This window comes from Hemiscyllium ocellatum, chromosome 3, assembly GCF_020745735.1.
Source record: "Hemiscyllium ocellatum isolate sHemOce1 chromosome 3, sHemOce1.pat.X.cur, whole genome shotgun sequence".
NCBI lineage: Eukaryota > Metazoa > Chordata > Chondrichthyes > Orectolobiformes > Hemiscylliidae > Hemiscyllium > Hemiscyllium ocellatum.
Window position 1 is genome coordinate 113,751,181 of NC_083403.1, and position 23,633 is coordinate 113,774,813.

At 39.6% G+C, this 23,633-nt stretch overlaps 1 protein-coding gene across 1 annotated transcript in view; it reads right to left on the reverse strand.

The window, feature by feature from the left end:
* LOC132835936 (CUB and sushi domain-containing protein 1-like) overlaps positions 1-23,633 on the reverse strand; it is a 2,426,762-nt gene that overhangs the window by 549,552 nt on the left and 1,853,577 nt on the right. Inside the window, exons 15-18 of the mRNA XM_060855058.1 lie at positions 23,192-23,518; positions 16,685-16,879; positions 7,866-8,004; positions 406-593 (exon numbers count right to left, since the gene is read on the reverse strand). Coding sequence (XP_060711041.1) covers positions 406-593; positions 7,866-8,004; positions 16,685-16,879; positions 23,192-23,518 — 849 coding nt within the window. The remainder of the gene's footprint in view (positions 1-405; positions 594-7,865; positions 8,005-16,684; positions 16,880-23,191; positions 23,519-23,633) is intronic.

The following is a 23,633-nucleotide window of genomic DNA, read 5'->3' on the forward strand; positions in this document are numbered from 1 at the left end:
AGTGTTGCAAAAGCACAGCAGGTCAGGCAGCATCCAAGGAGCAGCAAAACTGAAGTTTTGGGCGAGAGCCTTCATCAAGATTCCTGATGAAGAGCTCTCACCTGAAACATCGATTCTCCTGCTCCTCGGATGCTGCCTGATCTGCTGTGCTTTTCCAGCACCACATTCTCGACTCTGATCGCCAGTATCTGCAGTCCTCACTTTCACTTGTCAGCTGCCAAGGATGTAGGGTCCTGTTTTGCAATATAAATTGGACAGATTCTGTAGGAGTAAGAGCCCAAACAATTACATTAAAAATTCTATTTGAAGAAGTGTTTTCAACACAACGTTCTTGTTCACCCAAGGACACAAGTGAGACATTATTCATACCAGATGTTCTGCTTGGAAGAGACAAAAGATACTTACTTTCATAGTGAATCTGAAAACCAACACTTGAACGGCTGTTGTCAGTAGTTAGTAAAAGGTACATATAATTGCCAGTGCTGATCAGAAACTGGGGTGCTTGTGTCCCATGGTATTCTCCTATTAAAGGTGATGAATTAATGGACCCATCTCGAATTTCGAGCGTGTCATAATTAACTTCAGTTTGAAACCTTTGAGGAAAAAGAAGCAATTTATTAATTTACAAGCATTTCCAGGTAAAAGTGCTGAACAAACAAGTGAACAATTATTCTGAAGGGGTACCAGTGGTCTAACAAATATGTTCGATTTTCTTTTTAAAATTGTTCTATCGAATGCTACTTAAGTGACATTTGCTCATCCCAAACAAAGTACAACTGATACATTCACGAGTGCTAATAGATTTTCATATATTAAAAAGGAGTCAAGAAATTCATCCCACACTATTTATTATGGTGAATTATTATAATTTCCAGATTTTGTTTTAAATTAATCCATTCAGATGTGTTAAGATGCACTCCTGGAGCAGGTGTGACTTGACCAGGCCAACTTGCCTTAGAGGCAGGGACACTACTACAGTGCCACAGGAGTCCTTATTATAACCTAAGAGATATTTTATTAAGAACCTGTTCAGAGATGTTATGATATATCTCTGGGATATTTCAAATTTCAACGTAGCCTTCTAATCGAGAGGTAAGGATATAGGTGGTTAGGACATCACCACTGCACTACAACTCCCGTTGTTCTACACTATAAAGTAGCTTTAATACTCCTGACACTGATAAACTGATCCTAATTAACCCAGATTTCATTAACTCACTCCACCAGATCTTGAAAGAGAATAGGCACTTTTTGGACCTTGCTTAGGTTTAGACTCCACCAAACTTCGTATGAAATAGGATTGGATATGGTATAGAACTCTCAACCTGGTGATTCATATTAAAGTTAATCTAATGAATATCTTTTTTTCGGCATTTTTGTAATGATTAGATCTAGATTTATATTTTGGTCTTAGAATCTGCAAGCTGCTCATATTACAGCTTGTGGGAGTTCTCCCGAAGTTTTCATTAGCAAATGATCTCTACTGCATACTCCCAACTCAATTTAGCCACAGAGTTCTCAAGCTCTGGTGCCTGCACTGTCTGCTGAGTCTGGGAAGGGCATTATGAGGGTATACTATACACCTTAGCTATTCAGACTGACAGACAAAAATAGTCAAAGTTTCTATGTCTCATCAATAATGATTGACCTCACCTGGAAGTGCACAAAAAGTTGGCCAATGGGAAAATATGAAGTTATTCATTTTGGAAGGGAGACTGAAAGAAAAGTATTATTTCAATGGGGGAAAAAAAGCTGCAACACAAAGAAATTTAGGACGTCTTGTGCACAAAACACAGAAGGCTAGCAGACAGGTGCAGCAGGTAATCAAGAAGATTAGTGGAATGTTGACCATTATTTCAAAGGGGTTGGAGTATAACAGTAGGGAAGTCTTACTGAAACTCTACAAGGTGCTGGTCAGACTACATCTGTGTATAGTTCAGTCCCTTCATTTAGAGAAAGATAAAACTTAAATGGTGGCAGTTCAGAGAACGTTTGCCGGGATGATCTCTGGTATAGAGGGAATGCCTTTTAAGCAAACAGGGTTGGCATTTTACTCACTGCTGTTGAGAAGAATGAGCGATGTTCTCATTGAAACATAGGAATCTTAAGGGGTTTAAGAGGATGCTGAGAGAACGCTTTCCCTCATGGGAAATTTGATGACTATGGTGTAGTGCCAAGTTAAGACTGAGAGGAGAAGGAATTTCTTCTCTCAGAGGGTCGAGAGTCTTTGTGGGGTCAAATTTTTTATGTACATCTAAGGCTGAGATAGATTCTTGATCAGTTGGGGAATCAAAGGTTACGAGGAAAACGGGTGAAAGTGGATGTGAAAAGTATTAGATAAGCCATGATCCCATTGAATGGTGGAACAGGCTTGAGGGGCCAAATAACTACTCCTGTTCCTATTTCTTATTGTCTTCTTGGATATCACATCAGGACAGGACAGGCTTGGATTGGGTAACTGCTATGTTTAACGCACCACACCCAATGATCATGTTCACGTTTGAAAGTGGTACTTGGTCAAGGAAGTAAAGGGTCCCTACTGACTGTGAAATATTTTGCCATATAAGTCATATAAGTCATTTTTTTTAGAGGAATAATGATGGGGTTGGGTAGTGTTGTGTTAAAAACAAATGCAAAAGTTGGAAGGGTAGAAATTCAGGTCCATTTAATGTGATAAATGATCAATTTGGGCTGGAAGGCTGTATTTACATTCAAACTATTTTCGTCTGTGTACTGGTTGCACAGAAATTCCAACAATGAAGGGATTATGGGGAAATAGTTTCTTTTATGTGCATCACAATGCTCTGTTTTCCCCTCTACCACATCTGATGGAAGGTTGTGATGTGCCAAACTCCCTAGTTCTGTCATGACACCAAAGCAGTTGCAGTTCCCTTCTTAACAGCTGAATATGGGACCCAAACATAGCTACATGCTAAACACAATCAGTCATTAGGGGGTGACAAATCAATAACTAAGCAGTCAACATTTGTGCACTTTAAAAAATTAGACCAGATCAATGTCTGTCTCCAGACTCACAGCAAGGCAAGATATTACTGTCAGCTTCCAATATCTCCAGTGGCCAGATACTCAGGTCAGGTTGTTAATCGTCCAGGCACCTGCCCTGTTATTTCTGTGGTAAAGTACAGGCTTAAGGCAAAGGTAGCAAGCAGGAGTTATATTTATCAGATTACTGGCAGAGAGTCAGGGCTTTTGGAGTCTGGATTGTATAATTTGAAACATTTATTCTTTTATTTTTTTGAAATAAATGTAATTTACTGGCTGTCAAGATGATTAGGCGAGTATGAATGGTCTAAATCAAACCAGTGAATTCGTTGTGGTTGAATTTAATGCAGTTACTTGGCCTAAAATAATGTATCTTGAATGTATGCAATGAAATGTAGAACAGTTGGTGACTGAAATAAACTTCTTGTTCCTGACATTACATGACGGGTTACTAATGGGTGGAAGATTAATGCATTTGTTTGAAATCCCTTTTGCTTTGGTTTAGCAAAGCTGTTAGCCTGAATTAAATCAAACCATTAAAGTATCCATCCTTATTAAAGAAGAGTAATTTCAGACCAATGCTTTGAACTTCACATTGCAGCATCTTGGTGCAGAACTTTAGGCACCAAACCATATTACATTGAAAGTCTCTTTTTTTTAGCTGAAAATATGTTGCTGGAAAAGCGCAGCAGGTCAGGCAGCATCCAAAGAGCAGGAGAATCGACGTTTCGGGCATGAGCCCTTCTTCAGGAGAAGAAGGGCTTTCCTGAAGAAGGGCTTATGCTCGAAATGTCGATTCTCCTGTTCTTTGGATGCTGCCTGACCTGCTGCGCTTTTCCAGCAACACATTTTCAGCTCTGACCTCCAGCATCTGCTGTCCTCACTTTCTCCTCTCTTTTTTTTGGGCAAGTTTGTTTGAACACAAAACAAACAAGGTCAAAAAGACAAATAAATAGTCAGACACACTTGGGTGATAAATCTTAAACAAGCTTGATGCAATAGTTCAGCGCAATGCTCAAAAGAGGTTGTGGCTGGCGTCAGAAGAAACTTTTAGGTCAAATCCAACTCTGAGGGAAAGAGATGTAACTGAATTAAGCTTTCAGTAAATGTATTTTGTGCAATGCAAAGAAATTATTAGCATCTACAGAGAAAAATTGTATGTCATAAATCTCCCCAAGATTTGACAGCATGCTGCTGGTCAGGCCAATAAGACATAACTGCTCTGTGGACAGTATGCAGTCAGACTGGAAACAAAGATCTGACTAACTAGCATCAAATACTCGAGCCTTACGTTTCCTCTTGTGCTTTCGTTATATTCAGCACAATGTTTCCATTCCACAGCCAAGACACAAGGAAATTATTTTGTCTCAATCAACAAATTTATTTGTGATAGCTGATAATTGAATAGGAAGAATTTGGAGGGATATGAGCCGGGTGCCGGCAGTTGGGACTACATTGGGTTGGGATATCTGGTCAGCATGGACGGGTTGGACCGAAGGGTCTGTTTCCATGCTGTACATCTCTATGACGATGACTATGTGACATCCTCAATGTCATACAGTTGAAATTTAAGCATTCTTCTTAACAGCCATTTTATTTTCACGCTCAAAGTTGCATAAATAAACATAACAAAAATGAAACTTTAAGATATGTCTTTAATCAACATAAATTGTTTCTTCTCCGTCCTTCATTCATGAAGAAACTGACTAATGCAAAAGTTCCACATGTAAAAGTAACTGCTCTGTTACCCCACCCCAGGAACTTTGTTAACAGTGCAGGCACCTGTTCCCTATCATTCTTGTGATATGGTACAGTCTTAGGGCAATGTTAAGAAACAGAAGTTACATCTTAGTGGATTATTGACACTAAGTCAATAATACTAAGGCTCTTGGTATCTGGATTATATAATTCAAATTGTGCAGCTTTTATTTAAAGTAGTGCATTTTAGTAGCTGTCAAGATCTTAATCCTTCATTTGTAAAGAGAGAAGACATTGTGCAACATCGATACCTACACTAAAACAACACAAATTTGAGACCAAATTCAATGCTGTCTTGATTTGGATAATGAAATGCCCTCCATTTGGCAACTAGGCCATTAAGGGAATGCTCCTATTTCTAATGTTCCAACAAGATCATTAAACCAGATCTGAATGGCCATTGTGTTAACACATCGATCCTTGATTTATGAGATCTAGGTTCCATTGCAGAACTTTCAAGAGTGGGGTCAGCACAAAGAGTCATGGCCCATGTTAGAAAGTTAGAGTCTTGGAACATGGATTTCAACTAATTCGGCACTACAATGAAAAATTAGATTGGAAAATAGATCTTAAATGGGATGATACTACACCAAGAGCTAGACAGCGTAAGATGATTAGGAAAGTGGATAGAATCCATCTTGGCTGTGAAATGCCTATGATTCTTACAAATATACACAATTTAAAGGCAATGTTCCTTTTATGTCACAATCTGTTATGACAATGGATCATCAACCCTGAAGAATTTGGAGATTGTTTTACTTTTAATTCCAAAAATGTTGTTTTTTAAAGTTGGAATGCTACAGAACAAAAGCTATGTGTTTACAGTCAATTTCTGTCTGGCAATGTCCTGTGTGAAGCCAGGGAATGTCGCACACATAAATTAATCAGGGAAACATTAAACAGAGAAGGACTTAACGAGAAGATGAACCAAGATACTGATGATCCCTCCCCTCTCAGCAGAAAGACACAACTTGCAAACAAGCCTGGTTTACTCTCTAGGAATACACAAGGACAAGGTTTAAAAATTTAGTTTCATCTCTGCTGAAGTGGAATAATGGGACTGAATGCTCTCATGGGACTGTATACTCACCTAACTTACTATGCTGTGAAGATCGCATTCAAAGAACTATTGCTTAGTTTCCCCCTTGACGTGCGAACTAAGGTAGTGAGCCAAAAGCCAGAAAATAAAGAGAACACTCTCTAAGCCCAAGTGATGCAAACCATTTAAAAAGAAAAAGGACAACGAAGAGCTCTCTCTCTCACTCTGAATGTTAAAATCCAGTCATGATCAAAAAGACATCAGATCTACAAATCTCAACCAATCTGCAAAATGAAGGATAATGAAGGTGACTGTCCATCAACTAACTTGTAACATCCAGTGCAATGGCACCAAGTTTCAATAACCTGCTGTTCGAAAACAACTCAGTGGGTGATATGTATGTCAGAGATGTAATTTTTATCATTTGGATTCACCTCGTAATGTGTGTGTGTGTGTGTGTGTGTGTGTGTGTGTGTGTGTGTGTGTGTGTGTGTGTGTATTGTGTGTATGCAGTGTGTGTGGTGTCTGTAGTGTAGTGTGTGTATAGTGTGTGTGTGTGTTTAGTAATTAATAAACTTATTCTTTGTTAATTCAAGAAAGCCTGATTAAATTGGCTTCTTTCACAATATTTGCATCTGGGAGAATGGTATCCACAAGAGAAGGGATCCTTTCTAAATTAAGTTTGTTGCACCTAACCAACAGGGTGAATTTAAAAAAAAGGGGGCAGCTCATCCCGCCTGACCCAGTTACTTAGCAGTCTGGGGTATCCCAAATGGACGGTAACAAATGGGTAACTCTGCCAGGGGTCCGGTCGTGACACAAGATCTTAAAAAAGAATTCTACACAGAATCTTTACCAATCCCACTAGCAATCAGTTCATCACTGTAATAAGATTGAATGAAAGACATCTAATATTGTAGCCATGTGACTGTTTACGTTATTCAAGGACAATGAGTCAGTTCTACCAAATGCACTTCCTCTTCAAATGTTTTCATGTTTAACTTGAACTGAAGTATCCCAGCCCGTTTCCAGAATATCATACAAACACCAACATCACAGAAACATTCCTAAAATTTGTTTGAAGTGTTTTTCTGCAATGGATGCTAGGAAAAGTTTGAATGATTTTATGGTTAAATGGAAGATTCTGATAGCCAATTCATATTCCCATACTGAAGTTCAATAGCCTAAGAATTAATTCAAGGACTTTTTCAGAGACCTACTGCCATGATCATAGCGAGGTCAGCCAGGTGGCCCTCATAGAATATGAGTTCCCTAATTGGAGCTGTTAATCTGGTCCAATCAGGGAGCCTGGGTTGACAGATAAGGAGTGTCAGACATCCGACTCACTCAGAGAGCTGGCTCTGAGGGAGTTGGATTAGTGTCAAAGACTTTCCACATGTAAATAAAGGATAAATTGGTGATAGGATACCAGCCTCTGTGAGTTATTTCACCTAACACAATGAATATATCAGAGAATATGAGAGATGAGTTAACATCAGGAATTCTCAGTACACACCATGGCTGAAGATGAATCCACTATGTTTTTTAAGGGATGTGAGGAGAAGGCAGAAACACAGTGTAGTGTGCAGCGTGTGTGTAATGTGTGTTTGTAGGGTGTGTGCACAGTGTGTGTTTGTAGGGGGTGTGTGTAGTATGTGTGTTTGTAGTGTGTGTGTTTCTAGGGTGGGTGGGTGTGTGCATGTGTGTAGTGTGTGTAGTGGAGACAATATCCTTGAGCAGAATAAAGCATTTACAGACTTTAATGAATCAATTGGCCTGTTGATAAGCTGGAATCATTTCTCGTTCTATGTCATTTATAAAACTGCTAGTGATATCTAGTGGCAGAACATATGGATTACAATTTTTATCATTATATTATTTATCTGTCAAAACTTGCGCTGCTGGAAGTCAAAATTAGAGTTTATTAAATGCAGATATTTTGGACTCATTGTTCCACCTTTCAACATTTGAAATTCAATCATGTCACACTTACTGAATAGTTTGAGAGAGGTAAAAGCGTGAAAGGTCAATTTACATTTAGTTCAAGGCATTGAAAATTAATAACCTGTCAAATGTTATTTTGATAGAATGCCGTGGTTCTGCTTCGATCACCCATTCACAGTTTAGAGAGTCCTTGTAATATCCTGGCCATCCTGGAGATAAAATTATCCCACTCGGTGCTGTCAAATGGCCACCACAAGGTGCTGGTGGATAGAGACAAAATGCAAAGCTCTATTTAAATGCAAACAAATCTTTCCTAAACAGCCAAATATTTCACATTAAACCCACAATAATATATGCTATTTTAAGGACATAGAAACAAATAATTTCTTAAAGAGTGAAAGAGTGAGACAAATAGGCAATGAATGTCAAACTGATGGCACAATGTATTACTGTCCTGATTTACTAGACTTGGCTTGCCTGTAATTTCTTGTGTGTTTTGATTCCCTGATTTCACTCAAGTTCTGCGAATCAATGAAAGGGTGAAGTAAGTTTGAGAGACTTTCATACAGTAATGAGGGACAGAGGTATAATGCTGGCTTCATTTTGAATGGACACATGCCCAAACAGCTACCTGTTTCAAATCACATTATGAGTTGCTTAAGGTAATTAGAAGCCAATTTGCATTTTAGGTTAGAACTAATGCAGGCCACGATACGACGACTGGATCCATGAACAAGGGAGGGCCCTGTAAATAGAAGTATACTCTTAGAGTTTTACCAAAAACCAACCTGTCTTGCCGCTCCCTCTGAGATTCAGACTCAAACAGATCACAGCATTCTCCTCCAACCTCAAAACTTAACTTGTTGGAATCATCCTGCTTCATTTTGAAGCCCCCAAATTTAGCAAAATTCACCAGGGCACCTTTTGTGTACCCAGTACTTTACCCGACAAATTAAAATGGTATTAGGGTCTGTCCATTAGCAGAATGCACTGCCTCAAGTGTTAAATTAGATCTCATTGTATGAAAGGAAATCCAGCATTATAAATAGAAACTTAGTGATAGGGCAAGAAGAAGAAACCAGTGGTTAACAGACTTTTGTTTCCAGATCAAAGTGATCTCAACAATGGTGGTGTCTGGAGTCAGTTTCAGGACTAGTGGCACATGCATTATCTGGGTGACTCCCCTACATATGATCTGTTTTAAGAACACAGAGAGGTTCGTGAATCAGGTAGTTAAACAGTTAGATGGAAAAAAAAGCAGTAAACATAAATAAGGTGATCAGTTAAAAAGGAAAGAATAAGTAAAGGATAAACTCGGAAGAAGTGACATTTTGTAAAAAGTAAAACAAAATTAAACTAAATTACATAACTATACATCTCTATGACTCTATGGCATAAAAGTAAGACACTTATTAGTTCATACAAATAAATCTGTAAAAACATGATGACAATTAATAAAGCTGCAAAAAATGCATTAATTATCCCAGTTTTTATAAATTGAGGCACAGAGTACAAATGCTTTTTTTTCAATTCATTCATGGAATATGGGCATTTTTGCAAGGCCAACGTTTTTTACTCATCCCTCACTGTACTTGGAAGACATAATACCATTCACTAGAGGTTTTACCCCTTGATTCCCATTCACTTCAATTTTACCGAGGATTTCTTTTGTCATAGTTCATCAAATGAATATAAGTCCACCTAAGTCATTGATTAAGCAGCAGTTCGAATCGGTTGTCCACATTTTAGATGCTATAGGAATAGAAATAAAATGGCGGAGAGAGTAAAGATCCTTATGTCCACATTAACACAAATACCAGTCTTCAAATAATTCAATTTACTTCACCATGAGATCAAAATATGGCTGAGGGCATGGTGTTACTACAAATTCAATGTGCCCTGATAACATTCTGGCAATAGCATTAAAAATGTGTGCTCTAGAACTTGCTAACTGCTGAACAAAGGTCTCCGAATTTGGCAATGACATTGGCAACAACATTGAAATATTTCCCAGAATTATCCAGCCTATGTAAAATAGTACAAATCCTACCCAACCATTGCCACTGTCACAAAGCTAGTCCTTTTTTTGGCTAAAAGCTGTTCCTTGGCTCAAGGATACTCTGTCCTTGATCTGTTTCAGAGGGGTAATAAACCAGGCCGGCTCTGATCACTCTGGTTTTGTATAGAGATGAAAAGGATTTTGAGAGGCCTTTTGTTTTTCTGTAAACAGGTGAGACTTCAGGTGAAAGTGGTCACGTTTGAGAAGTGACCTGTATAATGAAAAGGGAGTGGTAGCTCTCTAGCTTAGCAGTTTAGTTCAGTCTTGAACTGGTGAGGAATTCAATGATGAGCTGTGAGGACATTGTCTCTCACTTTCTTCCTTTCAACTTCAACTCGTAAGCATATGTTCCATTTATACTGGTTTCTAAAGGGAGCTTGTTTATTCGGACTGTTGTGTATTTTCAGAACAGCATACTTAATTTGGATAGACTGAGTTCTGTAGGGGTTATTTATTATGTTCTTCATGTTTCATTGTGCAATTCTGTGAATAAATTGTCTGTTTTAAAATCTAGCAGTCAACCTTGCTAACTTACTCAGGGTAATTTTCACTGTACACTTACTGAAACAAATTGCAAAGTTATGGTCTGGGCTGTCTATTTAAGAACATTTTGCATGGTCTGGCCTGGTCCACAACAGATTGGGGCCTAGTCTGGGATTTAAACAGCGAGTGGGAGGTGCTACTGTCTCTATTCCGGGTGTTGGTTTAGTTGAGTAGACAAAGCTTGGGATAGTAATGGCTCTTTCAGTCGCCAAACTTTTTCTGGAAGTGGATGGTTTACAAAAGGTGAATAAGACTGAGTTGCAGGAATCAGCAAAGAAGCTGAAATTGGAACTGCTTACTTCTATGAGAAAGGGAGAGATAATTACAGCAGTAGCTCAGCATTTGAACTTGCTGGAGAAACCATCGGAATCTATAGAGGCGGCAAGAATTCAATTGCAAATGAAGCAGCTTGAGTTAGAGGCGAGAGATAAGGAAAGGGCAGCAGAAATGAAACAATTTAAGTTACGATTAAAAGCAGAAGAGATGGAAAAAGAGAGAGCAGCAAAAGAGGGAGAAAAAGAGAAAGCAGCAGAAGAAAAGAGAAAGCAAGCAGAGACAGAAAAAGAGAGAGCTTTTGAATTTCAAGGACTGACACTTAAAAAGGAAAGTCAGCTTAAAAGGCTGGAGATAAAGGCTGAGGGTAGGCTTAGTGAGGATGAGCTTCTGGTAGTCAGAAGCCAAGTGAGAAACTGTTTAAGTATGTTCACACATTGCCTAAATTTGATGAGAAGGATGTGGAAGTCGTTTTCATCTCATTTGAAAATGTGGCTAAATAACTGCAGTGGCCAGTGACAATGTGGGTTTTGTTCATCCAAACAAAACTTGTAGGTAGGGCGAGTGAGGTATTCACATCACTATCAGAGGAGGTACCTGGGGAGTATGAAGAGGTGAAAAAAGCCATTTTAAATGCATATGAGCTTGTACCAAAAGCCTGCACACAACATTTCAGGAATCTAAGGAGGGACCCAGGTCAAACCTATATTCAGTTTGAAAGTATCAGAGTAATTTCAAAGGATTGACATGAGCTTTAAAACTTGAGCAAACCTATGATGCCCTTACAGAGGTAATTATTTTGGAGGAATTCACTGCCTGAAGTAGCGCAAACTCATGTGAAAGAGCAGACAGTTAAAGCATCAAGGTGAGCAGTGAAGTGGCTGATGATTATGAGCTGGTCCAGAAAACACAGTTTGGCTGTGATTGCCGGGCCTTGTGCTGAGATATTTGTTTCATCAATCGTGACAGGCGAGGTGCTAGAAGAATGGAGGTTGGCTAACGTGGTGCCACTGTTTAAAAAAAGGTGTTAAGAACAAGCTAGGGAACTATAGACAGTGAGCCTGACATTGGTGGTGGGCAAGTTGGTTGAGGGAATCTTGAGGGAGAGGATGTACATGTATTTGGAAAGGCAAGGACTGATTAGGGATAGCCAACATAGCTTTTGGCATGGGAAATCAAGTCTCACAAACTTGATTGCATTTTGTGAAGAAGTAACAAACAGGATAGATGAGGACAGAATGGTGGACATGATCTATATGGACTTCAGAAAGGCATTCGAGAAGATTCCCCATGGGAGTCTGTTTCGCAAGGTTAGATCTCATGGAATACAGGGAAAACTAGCCATTTGGATACGGAACTGGCTCAAAGGTAGAAGACAGAGAGGGTAGTGGTGGAGGGTTGTTTTTCAGACTGGAGACCTGTGACCAGTGGAGTGCCACAAGGATCGATGCTAGGTCCACTACTTTTTGTCATTTATATAAATGATTTGGATGTGAGCATAAGAGGTATAGTTAGCAAGTTTGCAGATGACACCAAAATTGGAGGTGTAATGGACAACAATGAAGGTTACCTCAGATTACAACAGGATCTTGATCAGATGGACCAATAGGCTGAGAAGTGGCAGATGGAGTTTAATTCAGATAAATGTGAGGTGATGCATTTTGGGAAAGCAAATCTTAACAGGACTTATACATTTAATGGTAAGGTCCTAGGGAGTGTTGCTGAACAAAGAGACCTTCGAGTGCAGGTTCATAGCTCCTTGAAAGTGGAATCTCAGGTCGATAGGATAATGAAGAAGGCGTTTGGTATCCTTTCCTTTATTGGTCAGAGTATTGAGTACAGGAGTTGGGAGGTCATGTTGCGGCTGTACAGGACATTGGTTAGGCCACTGTTGGAATATTGCATGCAATTCTGGTCCCCTTCTTATCAGAAAGATGTTGTGAAACTTGAAAGGGTTCAGAAAAGATTTACAAGGATGTTGCCAGGGTTGGAGGATTTGAGCTACAGGGAGAGGTTGAATAGGCTAGGGCTGTTTTCTCTGGAGTGGCGGAGACTGAGGGATGACCTTATAGAGGGTTATAAAATCATGAGGGGCATGGATAAGATAATTGGACAAAGTATTTTCCCTGGTATGAGGGAGTCCAGAACTAGAGGGCATAGGTTTAGGGTAAGAGGGAAAGATATAAAAGAGACCTAACGGCAATCTTTTCATGAAGAGGGTTGAACATATATGGAATGAGCTGCCAAAGGAAGTGGTGGAGGCTAGTACAAAAGTAACATTTAAAAGGCACTTGGATGGGTATATGAATAGGAAGAGTTTGGAGGGATGTGGGCCGGGTGCTGGTAGGTGAGACTAGATTGGGTTGGGATATCTGGTTGGCATGGACAGGTTGGACCGAAGGCTCTGTTTCTGTACTAAGCATCTCTATGATTCTATGAATCTACAGTGACTGGAGTTCACCCATCATCATGGTGCCAAAGTCAGATGGTACCCAACTGCTATGTGTGGACTGTTGAAAAGTCAAAGCCTTCACAAAGACTGGTGCATATCCAGTTCCACGGTTGGAGCACTGTGTCAAAAAGATGGGACAAGCAACTTACATTTCTAAGTTGGATTTGCTCAGAGGATATTGGCAAGTACCTCTGTGAGAGATAGCAAAGGCAATGTTGGCTTTCGGAATGCCAAATGGACAATAGGAGTTCAAAATCATGCCATTTGTTATGAAAAATGCTCCAGCCACATTTCAGAGACTAACTAATAAGGTCACTGCCGGATTACTCAACTGTGTGGTGCATATTGATGACCTGGTGATTTTTAGTCAGTCATGGGAAGGAACATTTACAGCATTTATTGGACTTGTTTGATTGACTTTGGAAAGACAGGCTTGATGGCAAACCTAGCTAAAAGTGAATTTGCCAAAGACAAGTCACGTTCCTGGGCCATGTTATTGGACATGACAAGTAGCCCCACGAGATGCAAACACAATAATAATTAGGGAATTTCCCACACAGTCGATGAAAAAACCAGTACTATGGTTCCTGGAGTTGAGTGGATTTTACCGAAGGTTTGTGCCGAATTTTAGCAGTGTAGCCGCTCCATTCACCAAATTGTTAAAAAAGGGCAAAAAGTTTCAGTGTCCAACAGACAGCCAAAAGGCATTTGACAGCCTAAAAACTGTTAACCACTGCCCTAGTATTAGCCACACCAGATTACATGAAGCCTTTCAAGGTGACTATTGATGCCAGTGATGTGGGTGTAGTTACGGTGCTCCTGCAGGAGGATGTTGAAGGGGATAGAAAGACCCATCCGGTATTTTTCCAGGAAGTTGAATGTTCATCAACAGAAATATTCAACCGTGGAGAAAGAGACTTTAAGCTTGGTGTTGGCCTTACAACATTTCAGTATTTATATTACCAGCAATGCATCTGAGACAATCGTATGCACTGATCATAACCCATTGACATTTGTGGAAAAATTTAAGGACAAAAATGCCAGACTGTTTAGATGGAGCTTCTCATTGCAGTCATTCAATTTGACAATTGTGCATGTGGCAGGTTGCGAAAATGTGATTACCGATGCGTTATTGAGACTCGAATGAGATACAGAGGCGTTCGGTGGTGGGTGTACTGCAGCTTGAATTTGTATGGGGTGGTGCATGTTTGCATGTTTATTGTTAGTATAGTGTATATGTGTTAATACTACTAACTAGGTTTTGAAGGTTTAAAAATGAAGCCATGTTTTGGTATTGGTGGCGGGGGGTGGGGGGGGGGGGGGGGGGGGTGAGGTGTCACAAAAGCTGCTCCTTTTTTTTCCCCTAAAAGCTGTTCCTTGGTTCAAGGAGACTCTGTCCTTAATTTTTCTCAGAGGGGCAATAAACCAGGCCGGGCTCCAATCAGTCTGGTTTGGGACAGAGATGAAAGGGATTTTAAGAGGCCTTTTGTTTATATGTAAACAGATGAGACTTCAGGCCAAAGTGGTCATGTTTTAGAAGTGATGTGTATAATGAAATGGGAGTGGTCAGCTCTCTAGCTGAGCAGTTTAGTTCAGTCTTGAAAGGATGATGAATTTGACAGTGAGCTGTGCGGAAATTCTTTCTCTCTCTCTTTCTGTCCTTCAACTTCAACCTGTAACAATGTGTTCCATTAATACTGGGTTTTAAAGGGAGTTGCTTATTGGGATTATTGTGTCTAATTGGAACAGTGTAATTAAGTTTAGTTTGGATAGACTGTAGAGGTTCTTTATTCTGCCCTTTGTGTTTTGTTGTATAATTTTGCAAATAAAGTTTTATCTGTTTTAAAATCTAGTAGTCAACCTATCTAACCTACTCTGGATAATTTTCACTGTACACTTACCAAAACAAATTGCAAAGTTATTACAAAGTTATGGTCTGGCCTTGACCAATAACATCACTCTGTCAGTCTACTCTCAATCATAACAAAGTGATGGAAGGGGTTGGACACAGTGCAATCAAGCTGCAAATGCTAAAGATAAATGTGCTCACTAATGCTCCGTCTGCATTTTTCCAGAGACACTTAGGTCGTGTCCTCACTACAGCCTTGGTTTAAACATGGATAGAAGAGCTGAACTCCAGAGGTGAGGTGAAAATGACCAACCTTGATATGACAGCAGCATATGTCTTTGTAGGCAATGGACCTGGGAAAAACTGGGAACAATGGAACTCAGGAGGAATACTATTCAATGACTGGAGTTGTGCCAACACAAAGGAAGATTGCTGGATTCTTGCAGGACAATCATCTCTGCCCTAAGACATCTCTTCAGGAGTTAAAACAATCAACAAAATAAAAATGCAGAGACTTAAAAATGTAGTTGTTTCTATACAAAGGGATATTATGACATGTAATACACTGCTAGAAAGATTTGTCTAAATAGAAAATAACAGTTTTAATAAAGAACATGAAAATATTTGCGAAACATTTATCTATTATGTTATGAAACAACTGAGGTTTTGCATTGAATTTCATCCTTAAGGTGGGCTGCAGGGGTTAAAAAATTATCTCTGAATAGCATGCATGATGAGTCTCGCCTGAGAGCCAAAACATCAATTAGAGTGCTGACACAGTTGTCACCAAGGGAATGATATATTGATTGACAGCTCTGTCGATGTGGTTTCTTCTGTCAGTTGTGCAATGTTAATTCCTACAGGATAAAGAGGTTTTGAGTACTTGCAGTTTCTTGCATTGATCCTTTAAATGTACTGTCACTACAGGGTTAATTGATTCCACAAAGTATAATGATAGAAATGGCACAAAAGCAATACAGCTTAGCATGGAAGGCATAAGCCTATAGGGGAGACCCAATCTTGAATTCAAGGCCTTGGCAGGACCTTTTAAATTTCAGTATGAAAAGGCTCCCTCATTCAGACACCCAAAAACCCTTTACAAAATGGCCCCTCTCTCAGAATATTATAGGAATTGGGAGTTGAATAACCCCATGATAGCAGCCAGGTCAGGAGTATAGGGTATGAGGTTGAGACCCAAACCAGTTCAAACCCATAAGCAGTAATGCTAAAACTAGGACCACCAGGAAATGAGACCGGCATTCTGAAAGTGAGTCCAGCTACCATTTTCACTCCTTTACAGTGTCTCCATGATACAACAAAAGCCTAGTCTCATGACATACATGGGATTTTGAAGAATTCAGCTGGTACACCGGGTGCAGCACACTCAATTCAACCTTAATTAAGGATGAAGGTCATTCAATGGGCTAATAACATTTCAAGGTGTCCCACCCTCAGAATGACTTGTAGCAGAAGGTTTGGATGACCAACCCTTATGCTTGCAATGGCTGGGTGTTGAATAGTTAAAACATCCTTAAATGGCCAGACCTTACAGAAAGCCATAAGAGCGTGTACATTTGCATGAAACTGTCTGAGCAGTAATTTTACATGACCTATATAATGACAATTAATATCTCATGTGAGGAAGAAATTAGATTAATTTCATTATCATTTTTTAAAAAATAACAAATGTTACATTAAGGTGTTTGTAAAAAGGAAATTTTTTCTTCTCCTTTCCTGAAGAAACGTAGCTTATGCAGTAATTACCTTCACATCGCGGAACAGCAGAATTCCAGATGACATTTCCCTCTTGTATAACACAGGTTATGGTCTCAGATCCTTGGGTTTTAATAAAGCCTTCATCACAATGAAAAGAGACAGAACTTCCCAGCAGGAATATATCACCAAACCTTCTTCCATTGACCGGAATGCCAGGGTCATGACATTCATTTTGGCCAAAAGCTGGTTAAAAATCATATGAAAAGAATATCATTACCACCTGAAAATGATTCAGAAACAACATTTGAATAATTCCTTTTCACTTCATCGCCTATCACCATTACACTCCAGACACACTTTTTTCCACTTCACTTAAGTTATCAACATAGATGTTTGGCAACATTATAACTTTTATGATAAGTGTTCTTTACGTGTTTTTGCTTTGATGTTTGCACAGATTGAAGTGACAAATGGGGCATGAGCATTGTTCAGTTGTGTGTTATGCATATTTGAGTGAGAATAATATTTTTGGTGTGATTTACAACCAATATGGGGGTTGTCAGCTGAGCTGGACAGCTGGTTTGCATTGCAGAGTGACACCAACAACATCAGTTCAATTCCCACACTGGCTGAGGTTATCATGAAGGCCCAACCTCCTCAACCTTGGCCATCACCTGAGGTTAAACCATTACCAGTCATCTCCCTCTAATATGACAGCAGCCAGCTAGTCCTCTGGGACTATGGTGACTTTACCTTTACAATTAAAGTGTTACTTATTCCTCACTTTTGTTATTAATGCTTGAAACTAGTATGACACTATTTTAAAAAAAACACCGTAATGCAGATCGTACATTGCAAATATGTAGCAGAAATAGCAATTTATTAACAAATTTCAAATTAACAGAACCGATATTGGCAATTGGAATAATCATAAAAGATTCAAGACCACTTTCATTGGCAGAACACTCAGTGCTCACACTGTTAGTCTTACTGGAAATACTGGACAATGTGTGAGAGACGTTCAATGAGATTCCCTTTCTAATTTTCCCTCACTCATAGGGAGGGGGACAGGCAAATCCAAATCTAATTGTCCAATGATATCATGGTGAAGGGTTTTGCAGAACATACACCATTGGCAGCAGTAGCCATTCAACCATCGAGAGTTGAAAAATGTGGCGCTGGAAAAGCACAGCAGATCAGGCAGCATCCTAGCAGCAGGAGTGTTGACATTTCAGGTTTAAGCCCTTTATCAGGACCATCTAGTCTGCTCTACCATTCAATGAGATCATGATAGATCTGATAATCCTCAACTCCACTTTCTTGCCTTCTCTAAAAGACTCGATTCCTTTACTTAGTAAAACATCTGTTTCAACTATGAAGATACTTAATGATCCAGTCTTGACAGACCTGTCCGGCAAAGAATTCCATAGATTCATTACCATCCAAGAGAAGAGATTCCTCCTCATATTTGTGTTAAATGGATAACTTCTTACTGAGATTGTGCCCTCTGCTCATCGATCCTCCCACAAGGGGAAACAATCTTTATACATTTATCCTGTCAAGTCATCTGAGAATCTTGTATGCTTTAATAAAATCATCATTCATTCTTCTGAAGTCCAATGATATCTGCCCAACCTACTCAACCTCTCCTCATTAGGAAATCCCTGCACACCCATACACGCCTCAGCCTTGTGAAACTTTACTATACAGATTCCAGTACATCATTCCCTCAATAAAGGGACCAAAACTCTTCACCGTATTCCAGGTGTGGTCTGACAAATACCTGCTGAGTTTCAGCAAGACCTCCCTATTTTATACTCCATTCCATTTGAAATAAAAGCCAACATCTCCATTTGCTCTCCTGATTACCTGCTGAACATATATGCTAGCTGAAATTCTGTAGATAGGCAGAGAAAACTGAAGGAATTAACAACTTCCACACTTGAGAACTTGAGAAAGAATCATTTCAGTAGGAGATGGTAAAATTGAACCCGGAGATAACGTGGCTAAAAAAAAAAGAGATCCTATGCAGTGAACAGAAAAATTATTGCAGGTATTGGAAATGGGAAATAAAAACAAAAATGCTGGAATTACTCGGCAGATCTAGCAGCACAGTGCAGAAAGACTCATATGTGATATTTCAGATTCCTGATATTTCTTTGACATTTTCCCGGGCCTCTGCTCAAATTAAAAATCATTGAGCTGAAACACTGGACTGGATTTGCAAGTTTCTCGCTGGTGGGGGGGTGCGGGGATCTCAATAAACCTAATAAGTGTGTCTATCAGCTCAACCCTGCCTCCATCACATTCATACCAGCAACAAGGGTGGTGTTGGTGTTGGTTACCCACTCACTAATGGCCCAATTGAGACTCTGAAGTGACCAATTAATACCCACTAAAGGTACTCATCCTGCCACCATCGCAATTTAAGCAGCAACAGGAGAGGTCTCAACCAAATGCTCAAGCTGGGAGACTTCCACTACACTGACCACTAGTATGCAGCAGTTTTGACTTTGTCATGGAACCCCCAAGAGTTTTGGAGGGCCTTTCCCACCATAAGGTATTGCTTTTCTCCAGGATTCCCTCCTGTCACCAACCATCACCTCTCACACCCTAGCTCCCTGACCCCCTAAATATGATCTGCAGCTTGGTAAACCACCAGATTCCTAAATACCAGACTAATGTCTCATCCTCTGTCCCAAAATCCTAGATGAGTTTCTAACTGGGGAAACTAGTGTTTTGTATAATTCAATCTGTCAACTCTCACTATCTATGGATACTGCCTGACCGGCTGATAATTTCAAATTTAAAATACCCTGTATAAATGCGAGTAATAGTCATTTTTTTTTACTACTTTTTAAGGTTAAGTTTATGGGGTGGACTATTAGATTAGATTACCTACAGTGTGGAAACAGGCCCTTTGGTCCAACTGACTCTCCGACGAGTATCCCACCCAGACCCACTTCCCTCTGACTAATGCACCTAACACTATGGGCAATTTAGCATGGCCAATTCACCTGACCTGCACATCTTTGGACTGTGAGAGGAAACCAAAGCACCCAGAAGAAACCCAGACATGGGGAGAATGTGCAAACTCCACACAGACAGTTGCCCGAGCCTGGAATCGAATCTGGGACCCTGCTGCTGTGAGGCACTATGCCACCCAAAATGGACACTACTTTTGAGGGGCTGAAATTCATGCCCGTCAAAATTCATACCATATCATTAGCAAAAGCCCAACTGATCTCTAAACGAATAGAGAGAAAAAAAATTGCATTATGGCAATTCTGAAAACACAGAGCGGAATACAATAGCCAGCGGACTGGGTGACTAGGCGTGGACTGTAAGACTGGGGGCAGAGTGGAACAACTAGCAGACTGGAAACCTGGTGCAGGACATGACGGTTGGCATACTGACTCAACAATGTTGATCTGTTATCTGTGAAGAACTAGGGTTGACTTTTATACAAGATATATGGAAACTTCCAGATTATTTGGCCAAAAATAAAGGATGGCTTAATACTCGAGAATATACAGTAAGAAGAAACAATGTCTCGTTATTTCCAGGTAGCATAATAGACATTTATATGTCGGGGTGTACAGTGGTTTAATACATTGGCACCTAAAACATTGCACCAAGCAAATCTCTGCTGCAAAGTTCCTCACTTCTTCAGGTCATGATTCCAAGCTTGTAATACCACAATAACTCCCTATCCCATCCCCTCATTATCCTAACTTCATTTTCATGCAAACTTAATGTTGCATTCTGATTCAATGGCATCTTTCTAGTGCTAAAATTCTGAAAGTGCACCATCACCAACTCAACTGAAATATTCTCCAGAGAAAACAATGCACAGAAATTACCTCTCTTAGCTCTCTTTTAAAAACTCTGGTTTGATATCAATTAGCCACTACTTTTTTTTATATATTATTCAGCTTTGCTCTTACTCTTTTTCAGCTTTGGTGACCTGTTTTCTAAATCTTGACCATTCACCCAGACACACTATCTCTTTATTTCTGCCTGAAGTACAGATTGCTATAATCACCCATTCCATTACACACTATCTCAATTAAATCACCTATAGTGTTAATAACAATACGTTTGCAACTGAGAGTAAATTGGAACTGTCTGGACTCCTGCCAAAATAAGTCATATTTTGTTTAAATAATTGCCTCAAGCATCATTCTTATTTCTTTGAAAAGCAAATTGTTTTTGCGCTCATGTGAGAGTTTCCTGTCAGTGAGTTTCAATGGATAGATATTTATTAATTGGATGATGTCTCAATTCTTTGAATGCATGAGAAATTGATCACTCAATTGCTGCTTCACTTGAAATGACAATCTTGAGTTTTGCGATCTGCACAGATGCAAGCTCTCTAATAAAGCAATTCCTTTAAACTTTAATGAGTTATTTTAGCAATAAAACAATTTGGTTATTTGACAAAATTAAAAATCAACAGGTTTATTTGGAAGCATTAGCTTTCAGAGCGCTGCATCTTCCTTAACTGACGAAGAAGCAGCGCTCTGAAAGCTAGAGCTTCCAAATAAACCTTGTTGGACTATAACCTGGTGTTGTGTGATTTTTAACTTTGTCCACCCAAGTCCAGCATCGGCTCCTCCACATCTTGGTTACTTGAGGTACTCCAATTAGACTAGTGGGTTAAGATGGTGTTCAAAAGTCTTGGAGCTGAAACCCAGCTTCTGAACGTCATTTAACTCTCCTGATTTTCCAGTGTGCAACTTGTGATCAGGTCACTGGTCTTTTTAGTAGTGTTCTATTGTGTTAGAATTCTTTCTCTTGGTAGATGCAGATGGAAGGTACCTGAGAAATGATTTTAGTGTTGTAAATCATCCAGCTTCCAGCCAATTACCAACAAATCAAATTATCTAGATAATTCTACCGACGAAACAACTGCAAAACATTTCTAACTAGAATGCGCTGCATGAGAGTGTGGAGAAAGATCTAATTGTGCCTTTCAAAAGGAAATTAGCTAAGCACCTGCAGGGGAAATCAAAATGTTAAGCTCTGGGGAAAGGGAGGGAGAGTTAGAACTAAATTACTCTCATTACTTGATGGTCCAAATGATCTCCTTCTGTACTGCAGCAATTACGACTATAAGACGATAAATGCTGATCACAAAATAATTTGAGTTTCTTACTTACAATATTCTCCATCCCCGTCATTTTCAAATGGAACAGTAGGAAATGCAGTTAAATATTGAGTTGTAATAGGTCAGATTACATTTAAGAGTCACATTTCCCTCCAATTACCAGTTTTAGCAAAACTATATGAACATAAAACACTGAATATTTTGGTGATATATTTTAACAATATTTTTGATGACTATTTTTGAGATTTGGTGGGGTAATTCATTTATTGTAATATCTAGACTAACAGATTTGCATTTAAAATTCTGACAATTGGGCAGGTATTCATTGCCTAGTAGAGTCCTTCATTGCTCATTCTCTATTGTCTTTTCATTTCAAGCTTTTTCCTTTCAACCCTTTGATGACAGCAGATCCAACTAAATTCTTCCATATCACTGCTCAAGCCTCTTCCTCCTCAGGTCTTCACCAACACTTGAAAAGACAACAGGAGGTACATGGAAACAGCATCAATTCTGAATCCTTCCATCAGATAACATGCTAACTAGGCCATGCATCAAAAGCTCCTTCATTGTCACTGCTCTCTTCAGTCTTCTGAAGTTCCTTACCAAAATGTACCATGAAAATATCTTCACCACACTCCACAACATTCATGATCACCACCACCTTCTCAACTAGCAGTGGCAATAAATCGCAGCCTAACTCATAATGCTCATGTTCCCAGAATGATTTCAAAAAGAGCACATTTTCCAACCTTAAGCGACAGCCTGTTTCTTGGTAAACCACCAAAGGTACACCGTAATGGTTTCAAGCTGACATGTGAAGTGGTTTGTGGTGTCACACATTCAACTCACCTTCACCATAACATGTAAAAGTTTGCCATCTGATGGGAGATACCAGATACAATATAATGAAGATTGGATTGCTCAATCCTGAAACACTCCACCTCTAACCTGCATTCTGCCAGGCAACCAATCAGGCTTTCATCCTTTGCATTAAGAACTTTTTTTAAATTCACTCGTGGGATGTAGATGTTGCTAGTTGGCCTGTATTTATTGCTCACCCCTGACTGCCCTTGAACTGACCAGCTTGCTAGGCCATTCCAAAGGGCAGTTGAGGGTCAAACACACTGCTGTGGGTATGGAGTCACATCTTGGCCAAACCAGGTGAGGATGGCTGATTTTTTTTTCCCTTCAGGACATTGGTAAACCAGGTGGGCTTTTCTGACTTGATTACAGTTTCTCAGATTCTTAATTACAGTTTTTTTTCTATTAAATTCAAATTCCACCTCTTGCCATGACAGGATTCGAATGCAGGCCCCCAGAGCACTAACTGAGTTTCTGGATTAATAGTCTAGTGATTATACCATGAGGCCATCACCTCCCCTCAATGGTGGGAAAGGTAAAGTGGACAACATTCACTGGAAGAAAACAGAACCATGGCAATTTACTTGTGTATGTGATGTTAAAGCCACGTCCAGTGGTGGAATGATCAGACTGGAATTCCAGGCGGGTGATATGCCCATTGCTGGCCAGCTGGGAAGGCACATCATCACCAGAGAAAGTTCCGAGAACTGTAGAGTCAGCGCTCCCATCATCCTTTATGGTGAGGTAATCAAACTGAGGCTCGATGTCAAAATCATTAAAGATTAGGTGAATCCTGCTCGCTGGTTCTGCGATGATCAGCCACACACAGTTCATGTTGTTGCCATACTCCTCAGGATAGTTTGGCGATAGCACAATGCCGGATGGTGTGGTAAAATTGAAGAAGCAGGAGACTGTCCAAAAAAGTCAGAAAATAATATATTTGCACAACATATATCACTAATCCAATCAATACAAACAGTTACATAACATAAACATCAATTACTTTCTGTAAATTAATCCCAAAAA